The sequence below is a fragment of the Macrobrachium nipponense genome, chromosome 11 (genome assembly GCF_015104395.2).
Source record: "Macrobrachium nipponense isolate FS-2020 chromosome 11, ASM1510439v2, whole genome shotgun sequence".
Lineage (NCBI taxonomy): Eukaryota > Metazoa > Arthropoda > Malacostraca > Decapoda > Palaemonidae > Macrobrachium > Macrobrachium nipponense.
This window is the reverse complement of record NC_061087.1, coordinates 48744977-48767476: the sequence shown is the minus strand read 5'-3', so window position 1 is coordinate 48767476 and position 22500 is coordinate 48744977. Positions and strand designations below refer to the sequence as shown.

The following is a 22500-nucleotide window of genomic DNA, read 5'->3' as shown; positions in this document are numbered from 1 at the left end:
AATTCTGTTGTAACAGAACAGTTTTACCAGTCATATATATATATATATATATATATATATATATATATATATATATATATATATATATATATATATATATATATACATCGTTACATGTGTGGCTGCATGAAGTTTATCTTTTACTCTAAAATTAACTGACAATAAACAACAAGACAAAAAGGTATTAAAAATGAAGGATCTAAGGGAAATGGAAAGTTACTTTTAACTAAGATTTGTGTTATGTCACTCAGAAGAATTACACAGGAGCTGAAAGCACTAGCTCCGTGGCACTGTGGTTAAGTAAATTAATAAGTCAAATAGTGCCACTATGAAAACCCCAGAAAATGTAAGTTTTCTTTCATGGACAGCCCGGAATTTAAAGGAATAAAAATCTTGTTCAATTATCACCAATCATAAAATAATAGTTAAGAGCAGCTCTTCATTCTTTCACCCTTTCTCGTTGTCTATTTTTTTTATTTTTTTTATTATAACTTTATATTTACTGATAGCCAAACTATAACTGGGATGAACACTAACTTATTTTTGTCTGAATTTACAGGTGAGCGTCGGGTGGCAGGGGTGTTGCCCTACCCACGAGGTGGCAGCACCGAACTTGTTCCCTTGGGTGGAGGGGAGGTGCTTGCGACTAAACCTTCAGCTACCCAATTCGAGGTGGATGGACCAGTTGGGGGAGATGGAGGATCGGGAGGAGTGCCTGTTGCTGCAGTCGCCCCACGAACCCCAAAGGCCGCACCCAATGGGCCAACAACTAATGCCCACGCATCAGGTTCGACACCTGCCCCAGGACCCCCCGGTGTGGTCGACGATGGTCGGGAGTCCTGGGGAAAGTCCATGGACTTCCTGCTGTCCATCATCGGCTTTGCTGTGGACTTGGCCAATGTGTGGCGTTTCCCCTTTCTCTGTTACCGCAATGGAGGAGGTAAAACAATATACATAACACGTTCTTCCCTTGTCATTTGTATTTTAAATAGAATTGGATCAGGATGATGGCTTTACGATAAATAAAGAAAAAAAAACATAAATACTAGCATAAGTATAACTTGGAAATTTTGTTCGCTTTCTAGAAAAGAAACAAAGTGAATGAAAGAACGTTCCTATGTAATGTACTCTTTCCTTTTCTACTTCAAAGGTGCCTTCCTACTGCCCTACTTCCTGATCACAGTGTTTGGGGCTCTCCCCCTCTTCTTCATGGAGCTGGTTTTGGGCCAGTACAATCGACAGGGCCCCATCACTGTCTGGAAAATTTGCCCTTTATTCCGAGGTAAAAACATACTTTCATGTATATGTGTTTATATGTTAGAATGTATATATATATAATATATATGTAATATATTATATATAACGGATGGGTTATATATATATAAGTATACATCCTTATATATACTATATTATATATATATCTATATTGATATGATATATATAATATAATTATATATAAGATCACTATATATATATATATAGATATCTATATATATATATTATATAATCTATATACTATACAATATACTATATGTCTATATTCTATATATATATATCATGTGGTTATATCAATATATCATCTATATAGATACGATCGTATATTATATATATATAAGTATATATATATTATATATATAATATGTATATATATATATGTATTCTATAGCATATAATATATATATATATATATACAATATATATATATCATATATATATATCATTATATATATATATATATATATATATATTCTATATATATATATTACTAATATATATATATATATATATATATATATATATATATGTATATATATATATATATATATATATATATATATCTATATATATATATATATATTATATATATATATATATATATATATATATATATATATACTATATATATTTACAGTCATTACAGAGCATGCATGATTATCAAGGCCATACAAAAATGTATTTTGCATTGCAGAGACTTTGTGTGTCAGGAGCATTCGCCTCTAAATAGGAACGGCTAGAGGTGTTTTTTTGTAAGGTCGATAGGTTGAGTTGACTTTTTTTCTTTATCCTTGTTCACGACTTCTTGACATTATTAATAGTAGTGTATGTTCTTGATTTTGTTGTTCTTACAGTACGTTATTAATACCAATGAATCTTTTTCATTGATCCTCATAAACACTGAATACTAGTGCTTTAACACACAGTCACACACACACGACACATAAGTATATATGTGCATATATATATATATATATATATATATATATATATATATATATATATATATATATATATATAGATATATATATATATATATATATATATATATATTATATATATATATATATATATATATATGTGTGTGTGTGTGTGTGTGTGTGTGTGTTATAACTGAATCACGAATGTTTTGAACATGATAAATACATAAATAAAAATATACTAAGCCACGAAGGAGAGATATGTATACATATATATATATATATATATATATATATATATATATATATATATATGAATAATTATCACATCGAACCGTGATTCATTTATATATCATTCGAGCTACAAATGTCCTTTAATATCTAAATTCGCTCTACCTCGGAATTTATATATTTTCATATATGTACCATAGGGGAATTTTTTAGTTGATAATAATTTCGCCCCCACATGGGATCGAACCACCATCCATGTGGACGGGAACGAAATCAGGACGGACAGTGACGCTATCAGTTCAGCCAACAGAGACGCTAACAAGTTTAAATCGATTCTGACCTTACAAATCACCCTCGAACTCGGTGTTTTCGTAATTAGAATCGATATGAAACATCGTCTACCATGTTAGCCAATTCGAGCGATTTGACCCACGTAGCCTTGTTATGAATAATTATCTAATTACGAAAACACCGAGTTCTAGGGTGATTTGTAAGGTCAGAATCGATGTAAACTTATTAGTGTCTCTGTTGGCTGAATTGATAGCGTCACTGTCCGTCCTGATTTCGTTCCCGTCCACTTGGACGGTGGTACGATTCCATGTGGGGACCAAATTATTATCAACTAAAAAATTCCCCTTCGGTACACACACACACACACACACACACATATATATATATATATATATATATATATATATATATATATATATATATGTGTGTGTGTGTGTGTGTACCGAAGGGGAATTTTTTAGTGTGTGTATTAATTTTTGGATTTTGGAGACGCACGCACCGTTTTCTGTGAAAGAACGGGCAAGCCCTCAGAAAAAAAGAAAAATACAGATCGGAGGCTCCAAGAGAGGGAGAGAGAAACGCCTGTCTCTTTATTGCTATTGACGGGTTGAACTGGCGAAAAAAAAATTATTTCGCAACCACTAGTTATAAGTATGTATATCAATTTGCCACTGGGCGTCTTGCAAGATAGTCTTAATTAGTTACAATTACTTAAAGTTCTCTTGGAACAGTCCTTTAAAGTAAAATGAACAATAACAACAACTGAAAGGCAATAATTTTAATGTTAAACTGCATATCATTTTGCCCCGGCATATATTCTCAAAGATTAGCTCATTAGTTTATCATAATTATTTTATTTAAATGACGTAGTGACTCATTATAATCTAAGTGAGCATATCATTTTATCTCATTAAATCTTTACTTATTCTAACCTTTTTCTAGAAGGGTTAGTAATAACTTAGTTCTCTCATTATGAATCTCATCTATTCTAACGTAAGGCAGTTCATGCTGTTAACTGGCCCTGAAGGGGCAGTACAGACGCTGTTCGCAAGGGTGTTAGGGGGCCTGGGATTCGTAATACAGATGTCCCGGTGCCAGACGGGTAGAATTTACATGACAAAATTAAATTTCTCCCGAGGGAACAGAACCAATATGAAATAAAGATGGAAGTAAGAATGATGGGAGTGATTCTCAGTGGAGAATAAACAAAACAGTAGAAAATGAGGAATCATTGATCACCTACTTACAATTTAAATTTTAATGTAACAAATGGCACTGAGGCCATTCCTGTCGGAGTAAGTGGATTCAAACGGGGCTCAGCACATATAAGGGGCGGAGCATGGCAATGCCTGATGCCTTCAAGTGGCAGTGGCTGTGTAACAAGACGTCATACTCACTGGGAATGCATGTAGCCACCGCCAAAGTACATATTTTCGAATGGGGAGGTCATGTGATCCTCAACAGGATGGTGGTCAGGAACATTCTAACATGGTTGAGGCTTTCTGTTGTAATTAATTTATGCCTCTAAATCCTTGTTCCAGGAGGTACTCTTGAATTATGGATACCAGCGCACCAGAGTAATTGAATGCTCGGACCTGGTGGGCAGGATAACGACCTCTGGGAGATACAACAAATATGGGGCCCTGAGCTGGGGGGCCTAGAGTTGAAAGGTCCATGTCAATGGTGAGAGCGGCGGTCCTTTTAGGGCAATGAACCTAGGAAGAGGTGTTCCCATGCACCTTGCACGAGTCACAAAAGCTCCTTCTAAAATTAGGCTTTGTTCTGCTACCAACGGCCATTATTCTTATTGTTCTGGTGATGTCCATTCTGAAAGGGAGCGGGAGTCAACTGTGGAGGGTCTGGTTTAAAGTTTCACTGCTCTGAAGAGTGCCCAGGTTTATTATAACGCCTTCACATGACCGTATGCGGCTGATTACTTTGGTGCTGCGTCGTCTGAGAGTTGGTGAGAGGGAGAGCAGCAGGCCGTCTTTTCTTGTTTAATGAACTCTGTAGCGGGTGGTGGGTGTCCCAGACATTCGGCCACATACAGCACTCTGTGATCGTCCTAGGATTTTTATCTACCAAGTAAGAGGCAAGTTCAGGTGGGGCATACGATAGGAAAGCCTCCAACTGGAAAAGTTCGAGGATCTCTTCTTTGATATAAAAAGGTTTCATACAGTGGACAGTTAGTGTTCAAGTTACCATAATTCATCTTACGACAATTCAATTTTACGAGAGACCAAATTACAATAGCCTAACTTCACCCCATCTTATTGTTAAATAAGTTCTAGCTGCCAGTGACTGTTGTCGGCAACAAGGATAAAACTTCTGTAAATTTATGCCATCAAACACAACCGTAGATAAATTGAGAGAAAAGAAATTTAATCAAAACTACTGGGCTTGAAAGAACACATTTTACTGTTGTTTTCACGCCGATGAAAGATAAATAAAAGATGAATAACGTGAAAATAGAGATTGGAATCATGTAATTTTGTTACTCAATAAACATGCCGCCTACGTAATCTGCTAAAGAAAAAAATAATGTAGTTCACAATCACAACGGTCGTATTCAGGTCATATTTCGACACGTTGCTTGCCAGTCTTAGCAACATTGAGAAATCCTTGATTAGGAAAATAGAGAAGACTATACAACATTAATGGAGCTGATACAGCAATCATTTTTAATAAGACTTGTTTAAAAGAGGGTCTACTCCCAAGATATACCAACGTCAGGCTGCACGACCCCACAACTAGAGAAGAAGAAGGGACCAGGAACTTCAGGACGTCCCTCTTGCAGAGGCAACTTCGGGAGAAGACTGCCGAGATGTAGGTCCTGCGTGAGGAGCATCACTGACTGCGAGAGGATTGGGCGGAAGTACTTTCAGAAGCCGCCCAGCCTGATCCCATTAAGGAACTGAACAACCCCGAACCAGAATACTGATCAAGGCTTAAAAACATGTCGTATAACGAAAAATTACCCTCTATCATATAAGTCAAGTATCTAGATATTCGTTTATGCTAACTAGAAGCAAGAAAATTCGCTCATAATTGAGTTAAGTATGGCGAAATATACTCGTATTCGCCATCAGCTGATTTCCAAACCAAAACATTGACCTCTGTGTTAGTAGTATTCTATAATACAATATGAGAATACATACAATATTATTGGATACAGTGAAGTAATGTATAACATTTTAAAAGATTAAGGGAAAAGATGCATATTTACTTTTTCTTCTTTGCTTATCTTAATTTTCGTCACTACGCCTTTTAAGCAGCAGCGGCACCTCGAGCTCGTACCTAAATTTTTTGCTCGTGTAACAAAGCAAAAAATCGACCGAGTGACGACTCGTACCTTGGAAAACTTGTACATTAATTCACTCGTAGGTCAAGGTACCACTGTGTATACACACACACACACACACACACACATATATATATATATATGTATATATATATATATTATATATATATATATATATAATCATATATAATATATATTTATTATAATATAATATATAATCTTAGCATGAGTGTGTGTATTTGTGCGCGTAAATCGCCTAGAGTTATAAAAAAGGATCATTATTAAGCTGCAAAAAATAAGAAGTGCTGCCTGGGAGATGTATCGCGTCGACAAGTGTGAAAGAACCTCTTCACAGCACCTCTTCACTTGTAAACTAAACGTCCAAAATATCGGCGCACCCAAATTCTAAATGGGCTTTTAAAGATTGATATAACCACCAGGAGTTCCCATTTCTATTCTGTGTCACTATTCCCTGGACTTCTTCTGGCATTTCCTCGTAGTTTTGAGTCTTCCAGACTCTCCGTGAACTATTAATTCGTATGCTATGCTTCTTCATTTCGGTATGCTCAACCAGATTATTAACCATTGCGTACGTTTGTGTGTATACACACACACACACATATATATATATATATATATATATATATATATATATATATATATATATATATATATGTGTGTGTGTGTGTGTGTGTGTGTGGTGTGTGTGTTTTGTGTGGTGTCTTGTGTATGTAAGTGGGAGAGTGAATATTTGTGGATGTGTATGTATCTTTAGGCATAGAGACGGCGAAATAGATTGTATGCCGCAGTATATTAAATAATTTCCAGCTATTCATTTTGACGAGTCAATAATAAAGTATGTGTGACGCTCTTTTAGAAAAGAAAAAAAAAGACAATCGTTACCTCTAGTCGGCAATGAATTAAAATTTATTATTAATAATTCTTTGGTAATTCACTAACTGGCAATATTCTGATTTCCGACTTCATCACGTGATTGAACGCATCTACTTTATTGTATGATGACAGACTTTTTTTTCCCCTTTTAGAAATATGGATTACGGTGTTAATGTTGTTCTGCAGTCAGAAAATTATATATCGGACTGATGAAAGAGCACCTGTTACTTACTAATCAAATTTAGGGATGTAGGGCGACGTGGTGACGGCGTTACAAACACGTGAGTGGAAATGAAGCTAGTTAGAAATAGTGAGAGGTGACTTTCAACTGAAAGAGGCAGAGTTTTTGGCGTAGTTTTGAAAATTATTTTCGGTGGTAGATTATAGACTAAATTTGGGAATAGGTTTTCTTTAATATATAGATATCAAGTGGGCAAAACAGTCCTTGGATTGGTTAACTTGAGGGGATGCTATTTCAAGTTTTTACAAAGATATGTACGGTTTTGGGTTGGGCTTCTGTGAGCACCCCTCAGTATCTTGTATGTGTGGGATGGATGGCTGCTCCCAGCCACCCCAAGACCGGAGAGGGTTAATGGTGCTGGGATTTCAGGTCCGTTTTTCTTGTGAAATTAACTACAGCAGTTGCTCATTGCTGAGAAATTCTAGGAAAGTTCGACACTTATTAATCTAAGACTCAAGACAAGCACAACGGAACTACTACATATTTAAAATTAAAAAAATCTACATATGACTTTGAGGCCTTATGGAGTCTAGATTACAACCAGAGGTGTGCAGCTTAGGTCCAGGATTAGATTTCAAAGGGAAAAATATAAGGACAACTCTAAGATTTAAATAACAGGGAGTATATTTACAGATTAATTACTGTACGTATTCAGGGCGCCAATAACGGTCCCTAAAGACACTCAGGGTCTGACATATTATTGCAAACAGCTGCTTGTAGCACTGGAACACATGTTCGGTTCCGACATGTGCTGGGGACTTGTTGCGCAAAATGGAGATAAGCCCGAGCATAGGATGAGGAGAGGACCTCTCACAGCAGGGATGAAGACGATATGATACCTGGAATGAAGTATTTTTCTATAAACACGTGCGCAACATAACAAATGATTCAATACATGTGGTGATGCCACCAAGTATTCTTACTTGTTTAATTTTAATTTTATGTTCTTGGAATTCCCCCAGAGCGCAGGGAATGACTAAATTACTTTGCAGAACTTGGAATTCCCTCAGAGGGCAAGGAATGACTGAATTACTTCATAGAACATTATTGTATTGAATGGGAGGATGTGAATACAGACACAGACTTACGTTATCTCCCTCAGTAAATTCTCTTAGCATTTGCTAATACCAGGAGGTCAATCAAGGGAACCACATCTCTTAAATCAGATTAGCTTTACAGAACAGGGGAGCACGGCTCTAGGGTAATGACAAGGGGTATTGATGAATGAGCACAGACATGGGAAAATAAAAGAAATAAATATAGAGAGACAAAAGGGTGACTGCCAACTAAACCTGCACTCTACAGTATATCGGTCCTGGGATTCTGCTTGTTACTAAAGGTGCCGGTTGGAAATAGAAACTTCATGTCCAATTTGTCAGGCACTGGTCAGGTCAGTAGCAACCATGTGGGAAAACAAAGGAGGTAGCTGCAGTTCCTAGTTACTCTGCACTTGAGCGTTTTGGAGGAAGGCTGACCGTGGAGTGAGAGCTTGGTCCACGTCGTGGCCTCTTTTATTAGCTTCGTCTTTGCCCTCCAGTGGGTTTGGGATTAATTTTTGGATTTTGGAGGCCCATGTACCGTTTTCTGTAAAAGAACGGGCAAGGCAGCAGAAAAAAAAAAGAGATTGTAGATCGGAGACTCCAAGAGAGGGAGACAGACTGATGCCTGTTACTTTATTGCTATTTACTTGACTGAATGGCAAAATGGGGTAAATATATATATATATATATATATATATATATATATATATATATATATATATATATATATATCATATATATATATATATATATATATATATATATATATATATTATATATATATATATATATATATATAGTCTCCAGTCAGCGAAGATAACAATACTTCAGGGGCTACCATAATACATAAGTAGAAGGCCATAGTTTTTTAATAAACTATGGCCTTCTACTGATGTATAATGGTACCACCCGAAGTTTTATTTATTTATATATATATGTATATATATAGATATATATATATATATATATATATATATATATATATATATATATATATTATATATATACAGTTATATATATATATGTATATATATAAATATATATATATATATATATATATATATATATATATATATACATATATATATATATATATATATATATATATATATATATATATATATATATATATATATATATATATATATATATATAGTCTCAGTCAGCGAAGATAACAATACTTCAGGGGCTACCATAATACATAAGTAGAAGGCCATAGTTTTTTGATAAACTATGGCCTTCTACTGATGTATTATGGTACCACCCGAAGTATTATTTATATATATATATATATATATATATATATATATATATATATATATATATATGTATATATACATATACACATATATGATATATGTATAATACTATATATACTACGACTATATTATATATATATAATATATTATATATATATATAAATCATATATATATTTGTTCAGGATTTTAAGCCAGAACCAAAGAAAGTTAAGACTTCTTTATAACAAGACTCATTTATCCTTGCCTATATGCAAGGTGCCCCTTTGAACTGAAAGCCTCCATTTTCTAAAAAAATCATCTTTGCTCCCATTGGCTGTTCTGAATTTGACCCCCTAGGGAAACTCGGATTAGGGCATCGCCTACCAGGCGAAATTTTAAAAGAGCTGGACCGCAGCAGCTCGCTCTTAGAACTTGCTCAGAATATTTCAGAAATTCTCAGAACCTCTCCGGACCACTCAGAAGCAGGACTTCCTCTAACTTTCTCAAGCCCTGCAGACTCCACTTCACCCCTTCTGCTCCCCCCTGCCTCCTACGGGGGATCCCAAGTATTTTTATACCTCCATAGTGCACAGGAATATCAGCAGATAAGAAGACTACCAAGCCCAGGATTTCCAGGTACTGTGAGACATAAATTTAGTACAGCCAGTGAATTGTTTTGCCTTTTGTCTGTATTTCATTTCATTCTTCCAATGTGACTTTCCTCCTTCTTTGTTCAGCTTCTTACTCCCCCAATTTTGGTTCAATGCTGTGATTAATGCCCTTGTGGTCCTAGTAAACATCCCCTAGTTAATTCAAGAAATGTAATAGTCCTTTCTTTGTAAACTTCCAGTCATTTCACGTCCCTTTGTGTTGTTTGTAAATTTTTAGACAAAGAGAAAGTAGTGTATAACGTTCCCCACGTGTTCCTCGCCTTAGCACTGATGCTAGAATGCAATCTCTTTGCAGACAAACACCGTGTCTGATTGTGGGAGAAATTGGGAACCCTTTGGAATAAGTCTTGCGATAAAATAACCTGCTTGCTCAAAATTCTGATCTCCTGTCTGACTTATTTTCCAGCTACGTGTTTCCGGTGGATCGACAATCAACCACCTCATTAGTTCCTGGACCTACCTAAGTTAATGTATATATAGTTAATTTAAAATTAAAGTCCAGTGTTTATGTAAATTCCTCATTTTTCAGTAATATCGACCTTCTGCCGTAGTTTTTTCTATTTTTGTTGTGATCTCTCGTCCCTTCATTCAAGGCCATTTTTTAAGAGTTTTAGATTACATTTTCCAGGAGGAAACGAGCAGATCAGAACAATATATATAAATTTATCTATCTATCTATCTATCTATCTATATATATATATATATATATATATATATATATATATATATATATATATATATATATATATATATATATATTTACCCCATTTTGCCATTCAGTAAAGTAAATAGCAATTAAAAGGCATTTTTCTCTCTCTCTTGAAGTCTCCGATCTACAATCGCTTTTATTTTCTTTCTGCTGCTTGCCAGTTCTTTTACATAAAACGGCACATGGGCTTCCAAAATCCAAAAATTAATCCCAAAGTTGCTGGAGGCCAAAACAGTCCTTGGCGAGACTACCTTATTTTGCCCGCGAGTTTCCTAGGTGAAAGATTCCTCTCGCTACTTCTAACTGGCTCATTCCCACATACGTGTTTGCAACGTTGTCACCACGTCGCCTACATCCTAAATTTATATATATATATATATATATATATATATATATATATATATATATATATATATATATATATATATATATATATATATATATATATATATATATATATATATATATATATATATATATATATATATATATATATATATATATATATATATATATATATATCCTCCAGGGGATGTCCATGATACAATGAGTAAAAATGACAAGTTTGTTCCAAGTTAGGATCACACCGGTTTAAGCCCTCACTATATCGTAGATATGTTGAATGATACCTTTGCTTTGTTTCAACATCCATGGCAATGTTCTTTTTTAGAGTATATTAACAACTTTCATCCTAATACCAATTTTACAATGGAGGTAGAAAACGAGGATTGTTCACCTTTTTTTGGATTTGAAAATTACCAGAACTAACTTGAGTTCTCCACATCAGTCTATAGAAAACGTATTTTTACTGGACTGACCGACAATTATTATAGTTCGTGTCAACAATCTTTCAAACTTAATACGATTCACACTTTGGTTAATAGAGCACTGGAATACTCTTCGTCTTGACAACTATTTCACATGGAAATTACTTTTTTGTTTATGTCACGATCCCTTATATATCTGACTAGAAATTTACATCAAGCCTCACACGAATCATTGAACATGAGATACCATGCCTTAAAGTTAAACTCATATCAAGCAATCCCTGCACAATTGGTTCCTTTTTTAACTATAAAGATCGCCTTCAGCCTTGTATGCTGTCCAACGTTATATATAAATTTACATGCCCTGGATGTCCGGGCTCTTACGTCGGATCAACTCGAAGGCTGTTAAGGGTCAGATATTGCTCTCACTTGGGCTTCAGCTTTCGCACTGATCAGAGATTAAAATAACCTGAATTTTCCAACATCAGAAATCATGCTGTTCATTGCAAAATTGAAGTACAAAAAGAACAGTTTTCCATGATAGACCATGCCAAACATCCTGACCATTTAACCACCCTTGAGTCTTTATATATCAAGAGGCTTGTTCCCTCCCTTAACAGTAATCTGTCCTATCTAGTCCATTCCATCTTCTCTCCTCACAATAGACGGGTGGTTTCTAAGCAGTCTCTTTTAACCTGTTTTTTAAGACTTCTTTTATGATATGTGAATTCCGGTTTTTTGCAATTTTGTTGTATGTTATTTATAAATGTGTCTTTATATTCTTTCACAGACTGATGATGCACAGAGAATTCATGTGCAAAACGTTTCTAGGAATAAACTTGTCATTTTTACTCCTTGTATCATGGAGATCCCCTGGGTGTTTTATGTGTATTTACTGGCCTGCTATATATGTATATATATGTATATGGCACTAAGTGACGCATGACACTATATTTAACCAAGGCCACAGGAAAAATAAAAGGAGTACCAAGCGCTTTCGTGTTATTTTAACACATTTTCGAGGTACAATGCTAAAAACACAGAGAACATCTAACAAAGTAAACATAAAAGCTGGAAATATTTAAACACAAATATTCAAAATCCGGTTAAAACCAGTACAGCAGGTATAGAACAGATCAACAGGTGATTAAAAAGAAAAAACATTCCAAATCTCGTTAACAACAAATGGATCTTGTTTGTACATACCCTGGCTTACATTAATTCACTGTGATATCTAATAAATCAGATGAAATATTTCTATGAGTTATATTATTACAATATAAAACAACTTTTGCCCCCTCCCAATGAATCATGTAATTAAAATTTTTAATGCGTTAAAATAAAGCATTCGACATCTGTCCCGTTCTCACACCATATCTATGTTGTTTAATTCTGGTGTCTAGTCCCTTCCCAGATTGTCTGATATAAAAACACTTGCAGTTCATGCAAGGAACTCCGTAAATGCAGCCCTGAGAAACTTTGGGAGAATTCCTTATTAGTATGTTTTTCAATGTATTTGAAAATTCAAAAATAACATTAATATTAAAATTTTTGCAAAAACTTGGACCTCCGTAAGAGATATTATAAGGTAAAACAAGCAAATTACCATTATTAAAACCCATTCTCATGGTTACAGAATAAAAAGTTTTTTGTGCTTTTCGTAAAGTACTTAAAAAAATATTTAGGGTATTTTAATTTTTCCGATATGTTAAACAATATTTTCAAACTCTTCCTGAAGAAATTCTGTGCTGAAGATATGTAAGGCTCTTAAAAACATGGAGGAAAAAGTAGTCTTCTTGACTTGATTGCTGTGGCTAGAATAATGGTGAATGTATGAATTTACATTTGTAGGTATCCTATACACTGAGTATTTGAAGCCATTTAAAGTACTGTACACACGTTGTTCTTCATAAGTAAAATTAATGGAAGGTACCAAATTGTTCAGATTGAAAAGAAATGCATTTACATTTTCGGTTAGAGGTCATATACAAAATATCATCTACATATCTAAACCACAGAACACCATAAGGTACAATATTAGGTAAAAATCTTGTTTTAAGAAATTCCATGTATAAAATACTTAAAACTGGAGAAAGAGGATTTCCTATTGCCATACCAAATTTTTGTGTATAAAATTTGTCATCAAAAGTAAAACCCGAATCACAAATGCAGAGTTTAACCAGTTCTAAAATGTTTTGAGTGGACAAGGGTAAATCATACTTATCTAAATATTCATCTAAATATTCAACCAAGTCATTTATAGGTACTTTTGTAATAGAGATACAACTTCAAAGCTAATAATTTTAAACTTAATATTAATAGTTGAGCTATCTAGTTTTTCTATCAGATCTACATTATGTTTAATAGTAGAATTCGAAATGTTTCCTACTAAAAGTGAAAGAACATTAACCAGCCATTTTGAAAGCATGTAAATACCATGACCCAACAGAGCTGATAATTGGTCTAATGGGGTTACTAGGTTTGTGTGTTTTAACAAGACCATACAACAAGGTAAAGTTGGAGATATGATTACAAATTGTTTAATTAAATCTTTATCATTTTTTAAGATACTTTTGACCTACTTATTAAAATGAGAAAGCACACGTTCAGATGAATTTGAGGTCAGTAGATGGTAGGTATTAACATCAATCAGCAGTAAGTCTAGTTTATCTTTGTAATCTTGCTTATTTAGTATAACCATTGCATTAGACTTATCAGCTTTCGTCAAATGAAGTTCGTTATTGTTTTTCAGCTTTTTGTACACTTAAGAATCAAATTGATACATTTGAATAGGAGGGGAATGAATTTACACCGTAGATAAAACCTTCAAGAAGATTCATTGGGACGGGGCAAAAGTTATTTTTTATTGTAGTAATATAACTCATAGAAATATTATTGAATCTGATTTTATTAAATATCACAGTGACTTAATGAATGTAAACCAAGGTATGTACAAACTAGATCCATTTGTAGTTAACGAGATTTGTAAGTTTTTTTTTCTTTTTAATCACCTGTTGAGCTTTTCTATACCTACTGTACTGGTTTTACCCGGACTTTGAACACTCGTGTTTAAATTTTTTCCAGCTTTTATGTTTACTTTGTTAGATATTCACTGTGTTTTTCGCATTTATTTTTTCCTGTGGCCTTGGGTAAATATGAATATATATATATATATATATATATATATATATATATATATATATATATATACATACATATATATATATACATATATATATATATCTATATATATATATATATATATATATATATATATATACATATACTACATATGTATATATATATATATATATATATATATATATATATATATATATATATATATACATATATATATATATATATATACTATATATATATATATATATATATATATATGTATTAGTTAAAGAGGAAAAGACATTTTCATCATAAGGTAGTAAGTTCACTGCTTGATGAGAACTTGGACGATGATAAGGATCAGGGGAAATTCATCCTTAAACATTTAGTTTATCCAATGCTAAGAAGCTTTCTTTTGCAAGGAAAATTTTGGTCAGGAAATTATGCCAAATTTCATATTATTTTATGCTATAATGCTGTTTATGGCAAAAATACCTAATCTTTACTCTCACTTGGTTTCTCTCGGCAAGATTTCTGAACGCTGCTAGGCGGTCAGGTAATCCAAAGACAAGCATTGTCGTCATTTATATCAGCCTGAGGTGCTCTGGGAGACTCAAGGAAAAGTTTAGGTGGAATTCAATCTATAAAATATACCCGTAATGCAAATCAAAGGATTAGAAAGCTCACCGCTCTCATTTTGGCGAAATTTTTGTACAATTAAATCGGCACATACAGAAGATGAGATATTCCATAAAGTTTTATGAGGATTTTTAAATTGAATATTTCATAACTTAAAATCGTAAATTTATCAAAGCTCTTTTTGTAAAAAAAAAAAAAAAAAAAAAAAAAAAAAAAAAAAAAAAAAAAAAAAAAAAAAAAAAAAAAAAAAAAAAAAAAAAAAAAAAAAAAAAAAAAAAAAAATACAGATGAGTTACATTATATTTTCCTTAAAATTCTAAAACTTTTTTGTATCGAAACTACCGGTAATAGTAACAAACTTTAAAATACTAAAATGCAACATGAAACCATAAAAAATTATAAATAGATAAAATCAGGTTTAAAATTTTGCTTTCTTTTATGTGCAATAATGGGACAATTTCCCAAGTAGTTCATTAACTACACATACTAAGGAATGCTACAAAACTGCACCTTCCCATTGTAGAGGTGTTACATGAGTTGGTTTATTGTCAAATGTGACACACATTTAATACTAATTACATTTTTTATGATGGTCTCCCATTTGCTTTTTGACACCAAGCACACAAAGATACTCAACTCCAATTATTTCCCATAAAAAATGCTACCACGAAAGCCAGCAAGCGGTTGTAATTGAATGGCGTCATCAAGGGCGAGGCAGTGATGTCACATGAAACGTCAGGACCCATGAATGTAAAAAACATGCATTCACGATTTCCTCTTTATACCAAGAGTTCAAGATTTTCTCTTTATAAGACGTATTCAGAATTTTCAGTTTTACACCATGCATTCTGAGCTTGATCTTGATACCTTGCTTCTAGGATTTTCTCTTAAAGTCATGCATACTAGATTTGCCCTTTACGCCATGAATGCTAGGCAGCAGTACAAACACAATACAGTCATTTCTTATAAAATGCAAGTATAATATTCATTTCTAACAGGTATGTTTAGTAAATTCAATATGTGATACACAAAGATAATAAAAGTTTGGCTATATAAGCCACAGCCAAAATATACCTTTCGAACACGGTTTGTAAACTAATGACGCTGTTCATCAATCCTACGAAAAATCGTGTTCCCATTATTTGGGATTTATGACGTCATCGTTTTTAATTCTGATTACATCCGCCAGATGTCTCTACTGGTACGGCTCATATGACTAACTGGAGTATCTTTGTGTACTCTATAGCAAGCATCTTTGGTAAGTACCCTACACACATGAATGTGTTTATCTTTTGGGTTGTGAAAAAAAATAGAACTAGAAAATACTGTATGAATATAAATTGTAAATAAAAAGCAAAAGAGTGTATTACTCTATTGGGTTTAATATAAACGATACTTCAGTTTACCTCCTCTCTCTCTCTCTCTCTCTCTCTCTCTCTCGCTCTCTCTCTCTCTCTCTCTCTCTCTCTCTCTTATATATATATATATATATATATATATATATATATATATATATATATAGTATAAAGACTGATTGATATGTGAGTATGAGACATTGTTGTATGTCGTGCCTTGACATTCCCTAGAAATTGGGGATTCATCATTTAACTTCCCTGGAGACAGAGAGTCCGAGCGACAGCTCAAGAATGCTGATGTGTCTTGAGATGGTGTGACATTAAGATCCTTACTAAGCAGGTCAACGATCGTCCTGTAGTTATGGGCGTTCGAGAAGGTGACTTTGAAACCAGTATAGAGTGGTTTCAGGGCGTGGACGAAAGGCGTGAGTTTGTCTGTACGTGTGAGCCTCTTTCGTTCTTAATGGCAGGTAATTAGCCAGAAGGATGGAGACGGTTGCCTTGGAGAGAAAGAGCGGATAGCTCTGCGGATGTTATATATTTATTTCTGTGAGTGAGATCCCAGGCTGCAATGGGTAAGAATTACTGTGCTTTAGCCAAAGATGTGGCTTAACTGTATTTTTGATATTTTGTAAAGATGTTCTATTTCATTTAATCTTTTGACTTTGTCTTTACAATTGTGTATGCTCTTTAGTGTGTTCTCCTGTTCTTTTAAACAGGCGGATCTAGTGAGGGGGACTGTGTCCTAGTGAGGGGGACTGTGTCCTAGTGGAGGGAACTATATTTTGGAGAAGGGATAAATGGTGTGACTATTACTTTATAGACTATTAAGAAACCGGGGGGTTGTCTGTGAGATCTGAACTTTGAGTTATCATTCTATTTAATTATCCTGTAAGAATCTGAGTTATTCAATTAGTTCTTTACTTTGAATAAACATATATTTTTGTAGTTCCGACTCTGATTTGATGACCTAATGAAATGGAGTGGAGGTTATCGAGAGAGAGAGAGAGAGAAAGAGAGAGAGAGAGGAAGAGGGAGGCTATTGCTAGTGTCTGAGAGAGAGAGAGAGGGAGGAAAGTGTTACCAAAAACCCAGTTTGCCTGCCGCTTCTGGCTTTCGCTACCAAAGTGGATAACAGGGGGCGGTGGCCCCGTTATTATATATATATATATATATATATATATATATATATATATATATATATATATATATATATATATATATATATAAATATATATATATATATATATATATATATATATATATATATATATATATATATATATATATATATATATATATATATATATATATATATATATATATATATATATATATATATATCACCTCTCATTACTGTACATATCCTTCAATAAAATATGAATTATCACAGAACATAAAAGCACAAAATCAAAAAAGTTTAGCGAGTCAGATGTCTGCCCTCTTCATCCATCCTACACTGCATCCCGATTCCATCCCAGAGGGGAAAAAGCTCTCAAGCTCTCCACACCTTCCAAAACAACCCTTTCTATGAGTGAGTTCCTCTACACAGCCTTATTGCTTCTCATCCTTCATGGTGTATAGCCATCTGACCCATCCCTTACCCTGGAAACTCCTCCAGTGGAGAACGCCTGGAGGGGCAGGAGCATAACCCACTGCACGGGTCCTACATGAGGTAATCCTCTAAAAGTACAGGGATCGCGACAAGCAGCAAGAAGTTCGAAAAATATTTGAAGGCCGTGATCTCTCTCGCTCTCTCTCCAAAAAGTATTGCCAATACAAAAAATACGAGACACTTTCGAATGCTCACCAAGAAGGTTCCCACAATGTATGCAAGAATCAAGTCATACGCGAAGGGCAGGCGATGAATGAACAACTAAAACATGAAAAGGTGAATAAATAAATAAAAAAATAGATAAGACTTAGTTTTTTATTTAAAAATGTTCCTTTTCCAGATTTTTATTTATTGTTTAAATTTTAGTTTATATGACTCTCTTAGATTTAATTTTGTTGTTGCTGATTGTTTTGAAAAAAAAAAAGTAAAGTGCAATGCAAAATTTTCTCTCAGCTTTTCATGAGTGAGCACAACATAGAAAACACACTATGTTAAAAAAGGCAACAAATAATTTACATGTACTCATTACAGTTCCCCCACCAAGAGGAAAAAAATAATTGATTATTTTTTAAAGACATCTACTCTACGCAAGAGAAACGTTTACATTACACTTTACTTTAATTTTTTTTTTCAAAACAATTAACAACAACAACAAAATTAAATCTAAAAGCTATATAAACTAAAATCTAAACAAGAAATAAAAATCTGGAAAAGGAACATTTTTAAATAAAAAAAATTCAGTTATAGAATCATCAAATAAATTCCTGAAAATTTTGAGTAGGAAAGGGATTTTTAAATAAAAAAATTTGAGTTTTATGTTTGTTAACTGAATTCCTGAAAATCCTGAATCCTAGAAATAATGAAAAATATTAAGAAATACTTGCCTTTTCATATGCTCTAGACAAAATGTCCGGCACTATGATCTTTACTCGAGACGTGCCTCATGGATGAATTATATACTTGTATTCTTGTTGCATCAAACTCCAGTATAATATGCGCTAGTTTTTCTCTTTGAATCGATTCTTAAAGACCAAATTGCTATAATCTGTAAAAATTTGTATGGGAGAGGTTGAGGGTTGAAAGTAAACATTAAACATAGAGTGCCCTTTTCATTGTAGAGTATTTCCACTCCGTTGAAGACAAATCTTTAAAGAAGTATGGCACTGGTGTAGTATTCCTTCCTCGTCCGACAGCAACCCAGCACCTATACCTGTATCAGTAGCATCAGTAACTAAACAAACTGGTAATGAGAAATTATGGGATCTCAACAACCGAACTTACCAAAGTTAACTTTAAAATTTCCAATTAAAACTTTACGTCCTTATTCATCAAAGTAGTTGAAGAGGTAGCAATATCAGAAATGTGTAACAATGCACCAATAGTATCCTTCTAAAGCAAAAAACCCTCACAATCCCCTCATATCCTGAGGAGCTGGAAAAGATTACCTCAAAATTTGCCTTTTTTGGAGAAATTTTGCCCAAGCTTATCTCGCGGCCAATAAATGACTTATGCTTGGGCAAAGTCACATTTCCTTAAATGAATCACCTAACCAGCTTTTTCAACTCCTCAAATAGGGCCCCTATTCTACTATAAACGACTAAGTCGTCTATATAAACTACACAGTCTTCCAAGTTACAGGTAATTAAATTAATTAGTCTGAAAAGTGGCGGCTGCATTTTTCATGTAGCCCATCACCTGTCACTAAAGCAAATATTCTCTTAGCCCCTGGTGTAAGACCGACATATCAATATCCCTTTAATAAATCAAATTTTCTATAAACTTGGCAGATGCGGCAAGTTCTATACAATACTCCACATGAGGCAGGGGGAAAGACTCAGTCTTAGATATTTCCTTAACCTTCCTCAAGCCAAATTAAAGTCTATGTTGGCCTCCCTCTTTCTTAACCAAAACCACTGGAGAGTTCCATGGACAACAACTATGAGGCTGCGGTACAACATATTTGACTTCATCACTGACTATTCCCCTTTTAAAGTGGTCCTTGTTCTATAGTTGCGCCTCTTCAATATCGACATCGTTCTTACACAGTCGTTCTCCCTGGTGCATCCTGAAATAGATACCTATTTTTACTGATTAGTTTAACCAAAGCTACCGTCTTATCAACTTCTAAATGTTTAAATCTATGTTCAAAATTATTCAGAATATCAGAACTAACTCTATGTCTACAAATATGGAGCTTATTAATATTAACACGATAAATCTGGTTTATCGTCTATGTTCAGCAGTTTCAATTGGATAATTTACATTGCTCTGTTTCTCAAGAATTTTGCTTAGACCTGAAAACTGAGCTTTGAGGGGATTCCAGGCATAGGAAACAGTACCAAAAACTTGCCACCTGTATCAGAATGTTGTTTTGAGAACACCTCTATCATAATTGGGTTTCATGATAGCTTCAGATTTTGCTAATTTTCCTCAGCAAAGGGCCAAGCTTTCCATAGTCTCATGAAAATATGAGACGTATTCCCTCACATACATCCTTGAATTCTCTCCTTCTCAAAATTCCCTTACTATATCCAAAATGGGTCTTCGTATTATGACCAGAAATCATTTGGATGAGGGAGACACCCAAAGATTCATTCGCTAGTTGTAAATACATAAAAAGATAAACCATGAAAAGATAAAAAGAAAACACTTACGGGCGAGGTATCACTTTAATGCAAAAACCCGTGATGCGGCGAAAAAAATCTAATTCAGATTTTCATGGCTGAGCAAAACGAAGAAAAGATACTATGCTAAAAAAGTCACCAATAACATACATGCAATTATTACTAAATGTATACTTATATATATATATATATACATACATATATATATATATATATATATATATATATATATATATATGTATATATATAAGTCATATCACATTTCCGTGATTCATATACATATATCGAGCTACAATGTCCTTTAATATCTAATTCGCTCTACCTCGGAATTAATATATTTTCATATGTGCTTAACCGAAGGGGAATTTTTTCTCGATAATAGACTTGCCTGGACCAGGGCGCGAACCCATGGATCCTTTCAAATCCAGGAACGTCAGTGAAGCTTTTTACCGACAACACCACCGACAGAGGCTAAAATTCATGTCGCCTCTCACCCTCATATACCTTTCGCGCGCAGGTAATTAGTTGGTTTGGAGACAACATCAACCCACCTCGACTCCGGTAGTGTTTGTAGTGCTTTTGACAGCACGTAGCCAATCTATAAGTCATATCACATTTCCGTGATTCATATACATATATCGAGCTACAATGTCCTTTAGTATCTAATTCGCTCTACCTCGGAATTAATATATTTTCATATATGCTTAACCGAAAGGGATTTTTTCTCGATAATAAACTTGCCTGGACAAGGGCGCGAACCCATGGATCCTTTCAAATCCAGGAACGTCAGTACAGCTTTTACCTACTTCGGTTAAGCATATATGAAAATATATTATTCCGAGGGTAGAGCGTATTAGCTATTAAAGGACATTGTAGCTCGATATATGTATGTATATATATATATATATATATATATATATATATATATATATATATATATATGTGTGTGTGTGTGTGTGTGTGTGTGTGTGTGTGTGTATGTGTGTAAGCATAGTGCGTACGTTTACACACACACACACACACACACACACACACACATATATATTATATATATATATATATATATATATATATCATATATATATATATATATATATATATATTCATTTATATGTCAAAAAGCAAATGGGAGGCCAGCATCAAACACGTAATTTGCAATAAATTCTTATCACTTTTGGTATTAATTCAACTCGTTTTGTACCTCTACCTTTAATGGGACAGTACAATTTTTGAAGCGCTCTTCAATAAGTGAACCTTATGGTAATGTCGTAAAACATAGGAAATAAAAAAAAGACTAGTTAAATGAAATACTTGGAAAGGATGGCAAACTCAAAACCGGATTTCATATGTATTATTCTCTATGATTTTAGCTGCATTTTTATGATTTAATGTTTTGCTACCATTACTGATATTTCAAGTGCAAAAAAGTTTCAGAATATCAATACAAGAAAAATATAATCACCACTAATATATATGTACACTAGCTGACCAACCCGGCGCTGCCTGGGTAATCTCTGAATGAATTCTGATAAATGTTCTCTCTCTCTCTCTCTCTCTCTCTCTCTCTC

The 22500-nt window shown here is 33.7% G+C and overlaps 1 protein-coding gene across 1 annotated transcript in view; it reads left to right on the top strand.

Moving 5' to 3' along the window:
• LOC135205824 (sodium-dependent dopamine transporter-like) overlaps window positions 1-22500 on the top strand; it is a 380876-nt gene that overhangs the window by 242610 nt on the left and 115766 nt on the right. The window contains exons 2-3 of the mRNA XM_064237076.1: window positions 560-940; window positions 1151-1282. Of these exons, the coding sequence (XP_064093146.1) occupies window positions 560-940; window positions 1151-1282 (513 nt within the window). The remainder of the gene's footprint in view (window positions 1-559; window positions 941-1150; window positions 1283-22500) is intronic.